The sequence below is a fragment of the Trichosurus vulpecula genome, chromosome 1 (assembly GCF_011100635.1).
Source record: "Trichosurus vulpecula isolate mTriVul1 chromosome 1, mTriVul1.pri, whole genome shotgun sequence".
NCBI classification, from domain to species: Eukaryota; Metazoa; Chordata; class Mammalia; order Diprotodontia; family Phalangeridae; genus Trichosurus; species Trichosurus vulpecula.
This window is the reverse complement of record NC_050573.1, coordinates 499,863,253-499,878,569: the sequence shown is the minus strand read 5'-3', so window position 1 is coordinate 499,878,569 and position 15,317 is coordinate 499,863,253. Positions and strand designations below refer to the sequence as shown.

The 15,317-nt window shown below is 37.9% G+C and overlaps 1 protein-coding gene across 1 annotated transcript in view; it reads right to left on the bottom strand.

The window, feature by feature from the left end:
• DRC3 (dynein regulatory complex subunit 3) overlaps nt 1–15,317 on the bottom strand; it is a 104,022-nt gene that overhangs the window by 18,501 nt on the left and 70,204 nt on the right. The window contains exons 10-11 of the mRNA XM_036739705.1: nt 8,591–8,722; nt 5,837–5,907 (exon numbers count right to left, since the gene is read on the bottom strand). Coding sequence (XP_036595600.1) covers nt 5,837–5,907; nt 8,591–8,722 — 203 coding nt within the window. The remainder of the gene's footprint in view (nt 1–5,836; nt 5,908–8,590; nt 8,723–15,317) is intronic.

Genomic DNA, 15,317 nt, shown 5'->3' with positions numbered 1-15,317 from the left:
CTAATTCTCATACAAAGGAATTCCTATCTCTGTTCTCCATAAAATGTTGAAGTATAAACATTTGCCTTCCTTAAATAAGTAAGAAACATGAAAATATTTCTCTAGGAAAATGTCTTTCTGGACCAGTTTCAGAAGGTAGAATTTACTTCTTTCTAATGATGAGATAGTCACTTTTGGAGCAGAACAAAATGGCCCTTTTATAGCAGCATGGCAGTGTACCAAATATAACCATCTGAGATAAACATAAAAAATTACATTTAAACTTCAGAGGCTGATTGTACTTTGCCTTATACACTAGTTTAGAACTAGTCATCTTTGACCTAATCAGCTGAGACCTCATCAATTTAAGAGTTATTTCCAGCATCACAGATCACAATCTTAAGTGTCCACCCTGTGCAAGTCTTGCCCATGTTCCAAAAGTTCACCATGGGGAGTCCGTCTGGCACTTTAAAATGGAAAGGTTAATTCTGACAAATCTTTGGCCTATGAGGTGGATCTGATTTTTGGAAACAGTCTTCACTTGATTGGAGCTACAGTGGTGTGCAAATTGGTGGGACAAGCAATCATTTTGATACAGTTTCATTTGGAAGCAGCAACCGCCATGCCTGTGCATGCCTATTGCCTCTAGGCTGACTCAGAAATTCTGACCCTGACCTGACAAAACCACATGGAGCTAGTCTTCGTTTTCTGTTGGCTGAGTGCTGGATTCTGTACCATACAAATGGTTTTCGTTGCTCTCTTTTGTGATTTTAATTTTGTGGTTTTTAAGAATAGTCATTATTTCAGGGAAATGTGCAAAAGTTGTAGCTTTTAGAGACTATGCTTCACCTACAGATGTATCACAGAAGCTACTGGTGCGCAAAAGTCTCCAATTTTCCATACTGCTGGCGAGGGCACCACCATCCTTCCAGTTTCCAAGGTTTGCAACCTCAGCATCATCCTCAATGCCTCTCTTTCACTCACCCCATATAACCAATCAGCTGCCAGATCTTGTATTTTCTTTCTCTACATCTCTCATATGTCTCTCCATTCCAGTAACCATCAACCCATTTCAGGTCTTCATCACCTTGACTAGACCATTGTAATAGCCTTCTGATTGGTCTCCTTGCCTTGGTTTTCTGCCCACTGAAATCCATCCCACACACAGCTGCCATCACTTGGGTGTAGGTATGACTATGTCACTGCCCTCACCCGCCTCTTCCTCCACCCCACTCAATAAACTCCAGTGGTTTCCTGTTACTTTCAGGATCAAAAATAGTCCTCTGTTGAGCATTTAAAGCTCTTCACAACTTGGTTCCTTCCTACCACTGCAGTATCCTTCCACTTGACTCCTCGTCACACTCTACAGTCCTGGACTTCAGGCCTTTGTATGGCTATTATAACCTTGACCTCTTAGGATACTTGGCTTTCTTTAAGATTCAGATCAAGCTCTTTCAGGAGGCTTCTCCTGGACCCCTTGGCTGCTAGTGCTATCCCTTCTAAGGTTCCCTTCTCTATACTCTTTATTTAACTTAGATATATTGATTTATGTGTACTGTCTTCTCTGTTCAAATGTGAGCTGCTTATATGCATAATGGGGGGACTCTCACATGAGGTTCTCATCGTGGGAGCAGAAGCAGTAGGTTCTGCCTGGCCCGCTTCTTCTGGAGGTGCACAATGATACAGAATGCAGAGTCCCAGTACTCCACTTCAGAGCATGCACAAGTATTCTGGGCCTGTTTCCTGCCTACTTCCTGCAGAGTGAAGAAAAGCCTTTAACTGGCTGCTGAGCCAGAACTGAATGTGTGGAAAAAAGGCAGTACCTAGTCAAATTCATTTCTCACTTCCCTAGTAATAAAGAAGGTATGAACTGCTGTGCACTGGTGATGGATGACACTGAGGCAGCCCTCGTGAGGCCTGTGACCACATGGCCATCATGTGGCTTCTGTGGTTGTTGTGTCTGTTCTTTCTTATTCTCAGATGAAGGAGAGTTGAGGACCTTGTGTACTTGCAGAGGTCAGCAGCTATTGCTGCCCCATCCCTGAGGCATGGCTTGTGACCCAACACAGAAATGAGCTGATCTGGCAGCTGAGGTGGCCATGTCCCACAAGCTTGTCCAGTGACTAGGTCACACTCAAGGAGTGAACTCCATGGTGGAGACATGCTTGTAGCACTTGCTTTAATTCTGAACCCATTCTCCTCAGGGTCTGAGGAATAGAGGGGAGGGTGTGCCCCACTTCTGGGAGATATGTCTGTACTTTTGTTCTTGCTGTAACTTCTCAGCAAATATCCTTTTATAAAAAGTACAAGCTAATTGATGTTAATTGGTTAATCAATATTGAGGAGAAACCAATGGTTAAACTGAGAGTAAAAAGCTAATCAATGGTATTCAATAACGAGCTATTAATAGGCCCTGAATGATTGGTAGTGGGGGGAACACAAGGGAATGGGGGTTCAAAGTAGTATAAGGAGACCACCACTGTGTCTCCAGGGTACCTCTAGAGCCCTTGATGGAGGGGGGCAATGAGGTAATATGGATGTGTGATATAGATATCTTCTGGGGACCTAACTTTCTAGTGTGAGTGAGAGTTGGGATGAGGATCCCAGCAAAGTCTATTAGGGTTACATAAAGAATCACCTTGGCCCCAGAGAAGAGGTATGAAAAGACATCTCTCTTTCCCCACTCCTTTGTGGGAGTTGGGGAGTATGGCTATGGAACATTGCATGTAACACCAGAGTTTTTTGTGTTGATTGGTTTTGTGGAATATTTCCTTTCTTTTAAAAACAGATTTTTATTGATATCTTGTTTTTACATTGCCTAGATTTCCCTCTACATCTTCCTGCTTCCCCTTTCCAGAGAATAAAATAAAAAATTCAGAAAAACTGACATCACAGACAATGTTTCAATGCTCCCAGACCCTGCCACCCTCAGCACTGCAGAGGACTGGGGTGAGATGTCTTCTGACATCTCTTCTTTGGTGCCAAGCTTTTCTTTAGAATGTCATAATGCTCATTTTCAACTGTTTTGTGATGGTTGTTCTTTCCATTTACATTCCGTTTACATGTTCTTTCCGTTTACTATGTAATTTTATAGACTGCTCTCCCTGCTCGAATCACTTCACTTTGCATCAGTTTATGTAGGTCTTCCCATGCTTCCTAGTATTCGTCATATTCATCATTTCTTACCACACAATAATGCTCCATTACGTGCATGTATCACAATCTGTTTAGCCACTCCTCGATCAACAGGCAGCTACTTTGTTGTCAGTTCTTTGCTATCACAGAAAAAGGCTGTATATGGCAGGTCTTTTAGTGGTGGCAAAGAACTGGGAAAGGAGGGGATTTCCATCAATTGGGGAATGGCCGAACAAGTTGTTGTATATGATTGTAATGATATACTATTACGCTGTGACAAGCAGGATGTTCTCAGAAAGACTTACATGACTTTCATGAACAGATGCAAAGTGAAATAAGCAGAACCAGGAGAACATTGTACAGAGTGACAGCAATATTATATGATAATCTACTGTGAATAACTTAGCTATTCTCAGCAAGACATTCTGAAGTACTTATGGTAAAAGGTGCTGTCCATCTCCAGAGAAAGAACTGGTGGAGCCTGAATGCAGAGCAAAGATACTTTTTCTTTATTTTCTTGGGGTTTTTTTTTGTCTGTTTTTTCTTTCACAGCATGACTTATATGGAAATGCATTATGCATGACTACAGATGTATAACTTATATCAAATTGCTTGCCTTCTCAATGAGGGGAGGAGGAGAGAGAGAATGTGAAACTCAAAATTTTTTAAAAAGGATGTTAAAATTGTTTTTACATGTCATTGGGGAAAAATATTAAATTTTTAAAAGGCTGTGATAAATATTTTGATATAGATAGGGCTGTGGTATACACTTTGCAGTGGAATTTCTGCATAATGTATGGACATTTTAGCAACTTTATTTGCATAATTCCAGACTGCTTTCCAGAATGGCTGTACAAAGTCACAGCTCCACCAAAAATGCATTAGCATTCTTTTAAAAAAAAATTGCTATAAGGTCTGGATATCTGGGAGAAGAAAAAATAAGGGATGTAGGCAGAAATTGAGGCAATTTAAGAACAAAATATATCAATAGAAATCTCTTTTAAAAAAAATACAAGCACAGACCAAATTTGTTTTTTCTTTGTATCTCCAGGATTTAGCACAGTGTCTGGAACATCCTAAATACTTAATAAATATTTGCTGATTGAGTGAAGCTCACAATAATCAGCTGAAAAGAAAAGAAAAGTGTGGTCAAAAATGGAAAATAATGCTAAGGACTTACAAAGTATTGCTATAAAATAGTCTAATTCACGCTTAGAGAAAAAGTAAAGACCTTCGGAGGTACCTGGCAGCTGGAGGGGTTGTTACTGATTCCTCTATAATGTGACAGAGGTTCTTTAAGTTGGAAGAACAGCTAGAAGACTACTTTAAAAAAGTCCGCTAGCTGTTGGGATGAAGAAAAACCACTTGTGCTAGGAAAGACAATAAAAGATCAGGGTATGTAACTAGGTGGCCCAGTGGACAGAATGTTAGGCATAGAGTAAGAAAAGACCTGAGGTCAAAACCTGCCTTAGTAGCTCTGTGGCTCTGGGCTAGTCAGCTGACTTTTCATAGTCTCAATTTCTTTATCTGTAAAATGGGGGTAATAATATCACCTACCTTACAGGTTTTTTGCAAGGTCCAATGGCATAACGTGTAAATCACTATGCAAACCTTAAGAGGTACTGCACAAATACTAGCTATTATTACTGAAGAAGGGAAAAATTTTTTACTAATGAAATTCACTTTTTTCACTCAAGGCTATATGAAAACTAGTCTGTAAGATCTAGATATCTTCATCAGACTGTAAAATGTCCACCTTCAAAAAGTGTTTTGGGAATTTTTTTTACGTCCAGTGGGCCTGGACATCTTATCCCCATTACTGAGGACTGACATACTCAGGAACAGAATTATTACAGATGGATAGAAATTCCCAAATGGGGATGGGATATTACAATACAGCTTTGCACTAGGCTACATATATATTTCCAAAGGCTAAGAAATTTAGTCAAGAGACAGAAATAAACATGTTTCAACAGTCTGGGAACATGCCTGATTTAAACCGCATTGAAAACCTCTGGCCTACAAAGCTAGACTCAGAATAATTGACTGTTTACTAAAGTTATGCTTGCTCTCCAGTGTCATATAAGTGTGGTTTCATGATGAAAAATTTAAAATGTGTCAGAATCTTGTGAACGTAATGCCAAATCGTGTTAAAAAAAAAAAACAAACCAAGTGAATGCAGCAAAAGAAGAGATATTGCATTTAAAGATGTAAAAAAGTTGTAAGGCTTATTTTATGTCAGTGAAAATTATTATTTTACTTATTTATTTTACTGTGTTCCATTTAATCTGTGCAGAACTGTAAGTCTGTTGAATAATATCCATTATCAATCTAGGCAATGTTGGTATTGGTAAGATAAAAAAAAGTAATGAGGTATGCCTATAAAAGTAATCAGATTAGTTTCTTGTATAGAATGTCAACTTGCTCTATAAACAGTTTGCAGAGAAAAATTTTAAATATGTTCTGAACAGGGGCCATTTTTTACAACAAATAGTTTCCCACTATAACTTCTTTGAAGAAGACTATAATCATTTGAACATGTAAATTCCAATAATAGTAAAAAAAATTCACACCCAATACAATGGTAGCATCCCCCCAAACCCCCCAAATACCAATGTTTAACCAACTTAATGATCACACCTTTAAGAGTAATCTTAGGGATTCCAGCAACATAGTATCATTTCATCTATAAACAACGGAAGGGACACCATTGAAAGGATATAGGCCTTGCACATTTTCAACAAATACTCCCACCATGTCTATAATGTTCCTTTCAAAGCTATTTATAGATTCCTGTAAAAGACAAAGAGCAAAGCTAATTTGAATTGTTAGATACCAAATCAATTAATCCCTGAAGAAGAGGGAACACATTCAACATATTTCATAGCTTGATTTGGGCTTTTAGAAGTTCACCTAAAATATTTTTCTTTATATCAAAAATCGCCTTTTCTGAAGTGTTACATGTGCTTTTCTGTGTAGCAGGAAATAATTAACTGCTATTCAAGTGACAGGAAAATCCCTATATTGTTTAAGGTGCAATTTTAAATATGAAGAATTAACTGAATAGTAGCTCACTTGAGCTGTGTTCAGTCATATCTGACTCTTCGTGACCCTATTTGGGGTTTTCTTGGCAAAGATACTGGAGTGGTTTTGCCATTTCCCTCTCCATCTCATTTTAGAGATGAGGAAACTGAGCAAAGAGAGTTAAATGACTTTCCCAAGGTCACACAGCTAGTAAGTGTCTGAGGCTGGATTTGAACTCAGGAAGAGGGATCTTCCTGACTCCAGGCTGTCACTATACCACCTCGCAGCTCAATCTGTCAACTTACTTCAATAAGTCTCTAGGGTCTCTAAAAGATTTTAAATATTGTTAAGTTCTCATTTTAACCATTTACTTTTTAATTGTAAGCTTCTTATATTTTTCTTTTTAGATTTTGTAACTTTTAGCTGGAATTATAAAGTGGCTTTGTTTAGATGCTCAAAGGTAAGTTCTACTTTTTATTGGTCTTACTCAAGATGAGTAGTTGAGCATTTTTCACACCTTTTTTAATCAAATTAACCAAAGGTTTATTTATTTTATTGGTTTTTTTTTTTCATAAAACCAGCTCTTAGTTTTATTCATTAGTTCAATAGTTTTCCTAATTTCAGTTTTATTAATCTTTCCTTTGGTTTTCAGTATTTCTAATTTGGTATTTAATTGGGGATTTTAAATTTGTTCTTTTTCTAGCTTTTTTAGTTGCATGCCTAATTCATTGATCTCCTCTTTCTCTATTTTATTTACGTAAGCATTTAGAGATATAAAACTTCCCCTAAGAACTGCTTTCACTGCATCCCATAAGTTTTTGTATGTTGTCTCATTATTGTCATTCTCTCGGATGAAGTTATTGATTGTTTTTATGATTTGTTGTTTGACCCACTCATTCTTTAAGATTAGCTTATTTAGTTTCCAATTAATTTTTAGTCTATCTTTCTATGGCCTTTTGTTACATATAGTTTTTATTGTATCATGATCTGAAAAGGATGCTTTTAATATTTCTGCCTTTCTGCACTGGAATGTGAGGTTTTTATGCCCTAGTACATGATCAATTTTTGTGTAGGTGTCATGTACTGTTGAGCAAAAGGTATATTCCTTTCTATCCCCATTCAGTTTTCTGCAGAGGTCCACCACATCTAACTTTTCTAAAATTCTATTCACCTCCTTAACTTCTTTCTTGCTTATTTTGTGGTTAGATTTATCTAGTTCAGAGAGAGGGAGGTTGAGGTCCCCCCACTAGTATAGTTTTGCTATTTCTTCTTGTAAGTCCATTAACTTTTTGTCTAAGAATTTGGATGCTATACCACTTGGTGCTATATGTTTACTTCATTGTCTATGGTGACTTTTAGCATGATGTAGTTTCCTTCCTTAACTTTTTTAATTAGATCTATTTTTGCTTTTGCTTTGTCTGAGATTAGGATTGCTACCCCTGCTTTTTTTACTTCAGCTGAAGCATAATATATTCTGCTCCAGTCTTTTACCTTTACCCTGTGTGTATCCCTCTGTTTCAAATGTGTTTCTTGTAAACAACATATTGTAGGATTATGATTTTTAATCCATTCTGCTATCTGCTCCCATTTTATGGGCGAGTTCATCTCATTCACATTCACAATTATGATTACTATCTGTGTCTTTCTCTCCACTCTATTCCACCCCCCCAGACTTTTAATATTAAAAAAAAATCTCTTTCCCACTACAAGTAAGAACTACATTGAGGCAGTCATATAGTTCTCTTTGGATATATGAAAAAGCCAAAGAAATTAATCCATCTTTATTTCCCCAAAAAACCATTTCAAATCAAGATAATTAAAAGTATTTTCAAGGATAGGATTAAACCACTTTAATCAAACCATCACTGAGAATATTTTGATTTCTACATATAATAGCAAGCCAACAAGAACAATTTACCATTTCATATTCTTTCAGCCACATGCCCAGATTCTTACAAGACCACTGTGACTTGTACCACTGTACCTCTATTTGTTTTTTTTATTCTAAAATCAACACCAAATAAAATGGGCATTTCCATACACTTAGTAGAAAATAAAAAGAAGACTGTGTAAGAAACTGCAACTGTTATCATGTATAGCCTGTTCTATTTAAATACATAATAAATTTAACACACAATTTTCCAAGCTGTCTTGTTGTCTGTGATTCTTTCTGGCCTCCTCAGCTTCCATGTCAGAGTCCTATGACCTCTAACACAGGAATGCCTAAGAGTATTCAGAAAAGCTCAAAAAGTGTTGCCAAGAATTCAGTTGTCACTGACTTTGGTGACACAGAGTCACCAAGCTTCGCCCCTTCCTCCCACACCTTTCTGTGGGAGAGAAATTAGTGCCCTCATTTGGACTACTTGTTACAGCTGCCACCTTCTACTCCACAGATCAACTTCTTTACCTCCCTAATTAAGGTAATATTACCTAATCAAGGATTTTGACTTACCTCTAACTGTTCAACCAACTGCATTTCTAAAGTCATGAGTACATCAAACAACTGACTGATTTCTTCAGCACATTCACTCAATTTAGTATCCACAAATTGTAGATCATTTGCATTTCGAATGGTATGTAAAGCCTAAAAACAAAGATATGAAAATTAAACATTCCAGTCCATATAAATTTAATAATTAATAACTATTATGAGCCCCAAATACTGTGCCTGGAGGCACAAGAAATATAAGGCTGAACCCCTGGTTTTGAATTTATAACCTCACCAAAGAAGCAAGATTTACAGGTAGAGAATGAAGTAAAAGGAATAAAGACTTGTTCAACAGTGCTCTAAATCTATGAGTCTATGAACCTATTGTCCTACATACCAAGAGGAATTCAGGAACAAGGCAGACTGCTGTGAGTCAGAGTGGATAACGCAGTTGTACAACTACTATATGAATGTGGGCTGTGCATTAAGACTGGGTCCTAGAAATGTGGTAGCCAGCCATATACAACAAAAGCATATCTTACATTGTAATTCCATAGTTATAAAAGAGAAAACTGATTTAGTACACTATGCAAAATATACCAGAAATTAGTGAACTAATTTCATCTAACAAATGTCCGCTGAGTGCCTACTGTATGCAATACCCTATTCATCTCCTCAAATTTGGAATTTATTTCCAGGGATAACAAAAGCAGGCTTTGACCAGTTAACAAAATAGAAGGCATTAAGTGTCCTAAAAAGCAGAGAGTACATGGGAATTTGAAGAAGGAAGAGAGATCACTTCTGGCTGGAGCACTGGGGAAAAGCATTATAAAGTACCTGGAAGAAAAGTTCTACATTTTGTTCATTGGGCTAAACCTACCTTGGTCACTTCTGAAAATAAGTTCAAGTTTAGAGCCACGGTACTAGATTTGCAGAAGCTACAAATCCATTACCTCCTGAGACTGCCACACTTTTGTGATGGCTTTAATTGTTAGGAACCTAACAATTTGCCTCCTATCAGTTTCCCACTATCATTCTTCATTCTTCCCTGAGGGGGCCAAGAACAGGCCTAACATCTCTTCCACATGACAGCACTTGAAATATGTAAAGGTGGTAGAACGTAAGTTCTTCAAGAATGGGGAATATGTTCATGTTTGTGTATCTTTAGCATCCAGCACAGTGCCCAGTACATTGTAGATACTTTTGTAAATGCTTGTTGGGTTGTTGAATTCAACTGTCATAGACTCCATAAGTCTTTTCTCCAGGTGGTAAGATGGATAGAGCACTGAGTTCAGAGTCAGGAAGACCTGCCTCAGATATTTGCAGTACTGTGTAAATTAACTGGTGTGTAAATTAAATTCTTGCATTGTCTTCTCTGTGACAAGCATTTGCCCCTTCATCACAATGGTCAGCAGATTTGTTAAAAGGTCTTCTTGCTGTTCTTCCAAACTTAATAAACCCATGTCACATTGCAGAGGAATCAATATCAACCCCTGCAAATTGCCCAGTTTCTCAGAGTCTGCCTATTTTCTGAAGATTAATTAGGCTGGGTTGCAGCAATGGTTTGTAAGTTCTTGGAGCTATTTTTCATTTTCAACCACACTTTCCCTTTTCCCTTCAGTGCAAATGATCCCACCCCAACAACCACTGAGATGACTCTAACAGTCACTGAAGTGTGATCATCTTTAAGAGCTGCAACATTTACATGTTTTCTTGGAGTAATGCCCATTTTTAAAAAATCACAGAATGAAAAACACAGCAAAACTGAAAAATAAAATGTGAATATAACACCAAATCCAGTGCTTAATCCACAAAGAACTAATTAACTCAACTTTATTTCCTATGAACAAGGTCAGATGTTCTGAGTCTGGTGTCAAGAGAAGTACACATACAGCCACTGTTATCACAAAATGAAACTATATACAAATTATTGTTGATCCATTTAGCACTATGATGAAAAAAAATAAACTGTATATACCCTTTGACTCAGTAATACCATTACTAGGTCTGTATCTCAAACACATCAGATTAAAAAGACTTATGTGTACAAAAATATTTATAATAGTTCTGTTTATTGCATTAAAAAACTAAAACTAAAAGGGTGCTCGTCAGTTGATATATGGTTGAACAAATGATGGCATAATATGGTAAATTATAGTATATGAAAGTAATATAAGAAATGACAAAAGAGATGGATTCACACAAACCTAAGCAGACTTGTATGAATCAATGCAGAGTGAAGCAAGACTAAGAGAACAATTTTAAACAATAATAACATCGTAAGGAAAAACAACTTTGAAAGACTTAAGAACTTTGTTCAATGACTTTCTGATTAATCAATCAATGACCAAACATGATTCCAAAGGATCAGTGATAAAACATGGTATCTGTCTCCTGACTGGGAGTAGCTAGGTAGCACAATGGATAAAGCACTGGGCTTGGAGTCAGGAGGACTCATCTTCATGAATTTAAATGTGGTCTCTGACACTGGGCAAGTCACTTAACTCTGCCTCATTTCCTCATCTGTAAAATGAGCTGGAGAAGGAAATGGCAAAGACTCCAGTATCTTTGCCAAGAAAACCCCAAATAGGGTCACAAAGAGTTGGACATGACTAAAATGACTGAACTATAATAACGGCTTCCTGACAGGTGATAGACACAAGGTGTAGAATTAGACATATGATCTTGGAAATGGCTAGTGTGGAATTTTACTAGTTTAATAATTTGGTTCAAGCCCAGATCACCTAAAATGATGTCACCCCTGTGGAAGACACTTGGGAACTTCTCCTGGGAGACAGGAAGACTGGCTTATGCATGGACATCCTGCATTGGCCTACTGCATGGTTGGAAGCAGCCCTTTTCCACTGTCTGCATTGCCAGAACTGTCTACATCTTTAAAATTACCTGACAGTAGTCTTCCTCTTTCCTGCACTTGTATCTAGGCATGAGGTGAAACCATTTGGTCAGGCAGAGAATGCCTAAGGCTCCCCTCCTTAGGCCACGTGGCCCTAACAAATGGGCTTGGAGTTTTGGTCTAGAATTTTGGTCTGTTTCCTTCACCCTTTTCAATGCTTTGGGCAGAGAGTGAAGCCCCCAGCCTTGGAGCTCAAACCATGAGAATCTTGGAACCTCAGATTCCAGACTGAATGTTGCATCCAACCCTGTCTGAGAAACTAACAAGGGGACTTGAATTTGGTGGGACTAATGCTATGTAGGAAATGAGTTGAGCGTTGAACCTAATCCCCCATTCTTCATAGAAACCAAGGTCATATGGGGAGATTATATCCCTGAGGCTTTGGAGGAAAATGTTCAGACCAGATAATCTCTAAGGACTCTTTCAGCTCTTCTGATTCTAGATCCCATGATTCTAGTTCAAGAAATGTTTGTGGGCTCAGTTCAGGTGATGCTACTGAGTTGAGGGTCAGGTGGATGTGAGGATGGCAGTCTAAACTGAAAGGTGCATGTCAGACTAGCCAGAAAGAAAGATTGGAAAAGACCCTCTCTTTCTCCCACTCCAAATATGCTCCTGAGATTTGCTATAAATACAGAATTCATGACTCCAAAGGGGATCAGGAAATATTGATATTTAGGAAGTTGCAATCGATGGGTTTGGTGCAAACTATAATAAAACTGGGCTTTGCTGAATTTCATGGTGGAATTTCTTCGCACATGTCCACCACACTGAGAATTGAGATTTTTTTTTTTAAGAATCTGTATATGAATTCATCTTGATGTAAGTGTACATGCTCTCTGTCTTTGCTCTCTCTCTCTCTCTCTCTCTCTCTCTCTCAACATGAGAGACATATTCTGCTCTAATTCTGCTCTAACAGAGCAGAATTGTGATAATATGTAATTTATCATTAGAAGCTGTTTAAGTTCATCATGTGCATAGTTATGCAACTTAGTTAATTCTCATTTTGCAGAAAAATGATTTTACATTAATTTTAGCTAATTTTTCCCCATTTGACCAAAGAACATTTTATTTTGTTTTTGTAAATTTACATGCCAATTTTTGAAGAAAAACTATAAGAATGTAAACGACTAAGTATGGTCTACTAAAATGTACTAATCACCAAAGTTAAATGACTTCAAATTTCTAAAGCTTTTGGAATTCTATAAAATAAAAATGTGCTTGTATTTCATCTCTGAACATTGAAGATAATGTCATGCCTAAATGCACTGATACAGTACTTACAGTACTTACATGTGTGACCTGGATAAGAATTCTAAATTTGAAATGTTTAAGCTATAACTTTTAAACTAGAAAGATTTTGTGCTCCCAATGTAAATGCAAAAATCAGCGAAAGTCCTAATGTTTGAAAATGTGTTTCCTATAACAACCAATGAGTAAGGATAATTTTGAACCTTCAGAATATAAAAGCCTTTTTAAACATTTTAGAACCAAGCTACAGGGGGAAAGTGTTGAAGCAGAAATTACAAGTGTTAGTACCAACACTTCCAGCTTTCAAAGTTCATAATTTTTCAGCTTTGAGAACTTACCTTCCCCAATTTAAACTAGGGAAAAATCCGAATTCAGTACCCCTTCCTACATACACACACACACACACACACACACACAATATATATTTTAGACAATTTGTTACTCCATTGAGTACAGCACTCCCACTTTCTCTAGGATCAATGCCACTCTAATCATGCTTTCCCAAAATGCAACACAGGAAGAGAATACCAAGGTCAATAATAATCATGTCTTAATACAGTATTTATAGTGATTTTATAGTAATATTAACTTTGTTATTGCTTTGTTTGAAATGTTTCCCTTTCTGTATCAAATAATGTTATAAATGTATAACAAATATGCATAAAGCCTCTACACTGGCCTGCTAAGGCCCTGACCTGCAGTGAGGACGTCTACGCCTATTTATCAACCATGATAAGGGCAGGCATCCAACAGAGAACTGCAAAGAATGCAGAACACATTCAAAAGGGCTACCTTGATCAGGGATGCAGACTGGACCTTGATTTCGTTGGTATAGGGTACTCACTGTCTTAGAGATTTGTCTAGATCACTGAGAGGTCAAGTAATTTGCCAAGCATCACACGGTCTCTATACATGTCAGAGGGTGTTGAGGCCACATCTCTGTCCGCTAATCCAGCTTAACTCTCCCCCATGCGGGTATGCCTCGATTTTCTTGATATTCTGTCTCTTAGCAGCATTAAATCTAACCCGTTCCAGAAAACTACTGAGGTAGAGGTGGGTACTCTGACCAGCTGATTTCCACTGCTCCCCCAGCTGAAAGCAAGGGTCAGATAGGTGACGTAATAAAGCATTAATACATTAATGAAATGTAAATACATGTTAACATCCTTCCTTAAAGGAGCAGTTAGTGTGCCTTTGCCTTTCATGAAATGTAAAGTTTTCCTTGGTTCAACTGGATGGATAACTCTGTTGACTGGATGAAGACTGGCCATACCCCCAGCAGACCCTTAAAAAGAAGAGTTCACCAGTTCTGCAATTAGTCTAGGTAGAAGTAGCCTTGTGGAGTGTGATATCTGTGTCAAATCATTCCCCCCTCCACTGCCACTCTAAACCCCCACCTCCCGGGCACAGAGGAAGAAAGGAGCTTTAAAGAGCTTGACCCCCGGCAGCAGAGAAGAGAGCTAGCCATGGATTAAATGGAGCACTAGCTCTGGAATTCTAGAGCTGAACTATGTAAAAGAGCTAAGAGTCCTGCTAAGCAACACACTCAGAAGAGGCATTGTATCTGGGGACAGTGGCTTGATGACTCCATGAAGACAGAAGGGATGTTAAATACCAGATGTTTTGGTTTTATGTGTTCCTAACATTTATGCCTCACTACCAATATATTCCAAGTTTGTGCCCACTCTTCCCACTCATGCTGTGGGGAGAGTATGTCCCAGTTTCTGAAAGGAATGTTTTGCATCTAATATTCTTACTATGTCATCTTAGTAAATAAATGCCTTTGCTCTCAGTTAATCATATTAACACTTGACTGTAAAGGGAAAGCTCCCAAATCATTTTAGGAGGGTAGATCCACAGAGTATCCTTAAACCAGGGAGGAGAAGTTGCTCTTTGGGAACCGAACCTTCCAATGTGAGTGCAAGTTTGGGGAAGTTAATCCAAAAGGGATGATGTAACACCATAACCTAAAATGTAAATTCTGAAGAATTTTTTCTTTTATCCAATGTCCGTAACCTGTTTTAGGTAGTAAAATCTATCCCCTCCCCCTCCCCATCACTTTCTACATAAAACCCTACAATGTACTCTTTTATTTTTGTGGTTGCTCGTTTGTATCATCATCAATGGTTGGTTTGAAATGTGTCCTGAAAGGGATGTGGTATGTTATCTAAGAATGACAGGCAGGGCTGGAAATGAGAAAGACAATAAATAAGCCAGAAGCTCTTAGGCACAGAAGATGGACAGCCAAAATGATTGTTATGTATTATGTTTTAACTGTGAGCCAATTCCAATATTAGTGTCGACTTGAACATTTTTGTTGTTTAGTTGCATCTGACTCTCTGTGACCTCATTTGGAGTTTTCTTGGCAAAGATACTAGAGTGGTTGGTCATTTTTTTCTCTAGCTCATCTTACAGATGAGGAAACTGAGACAAACATGGTTAAGTGACTTGCCCAGGGTCACACAGCTAGTAAATGTCTGAGGCCAGATTTGAACTTACAAAGATGAATTTTCCTGACTTCAGGCCTGGCACTCTATTCACTGCACCACCCATCTACCTAGCTTAATTGTAAACAGTAAAACTTGGGGC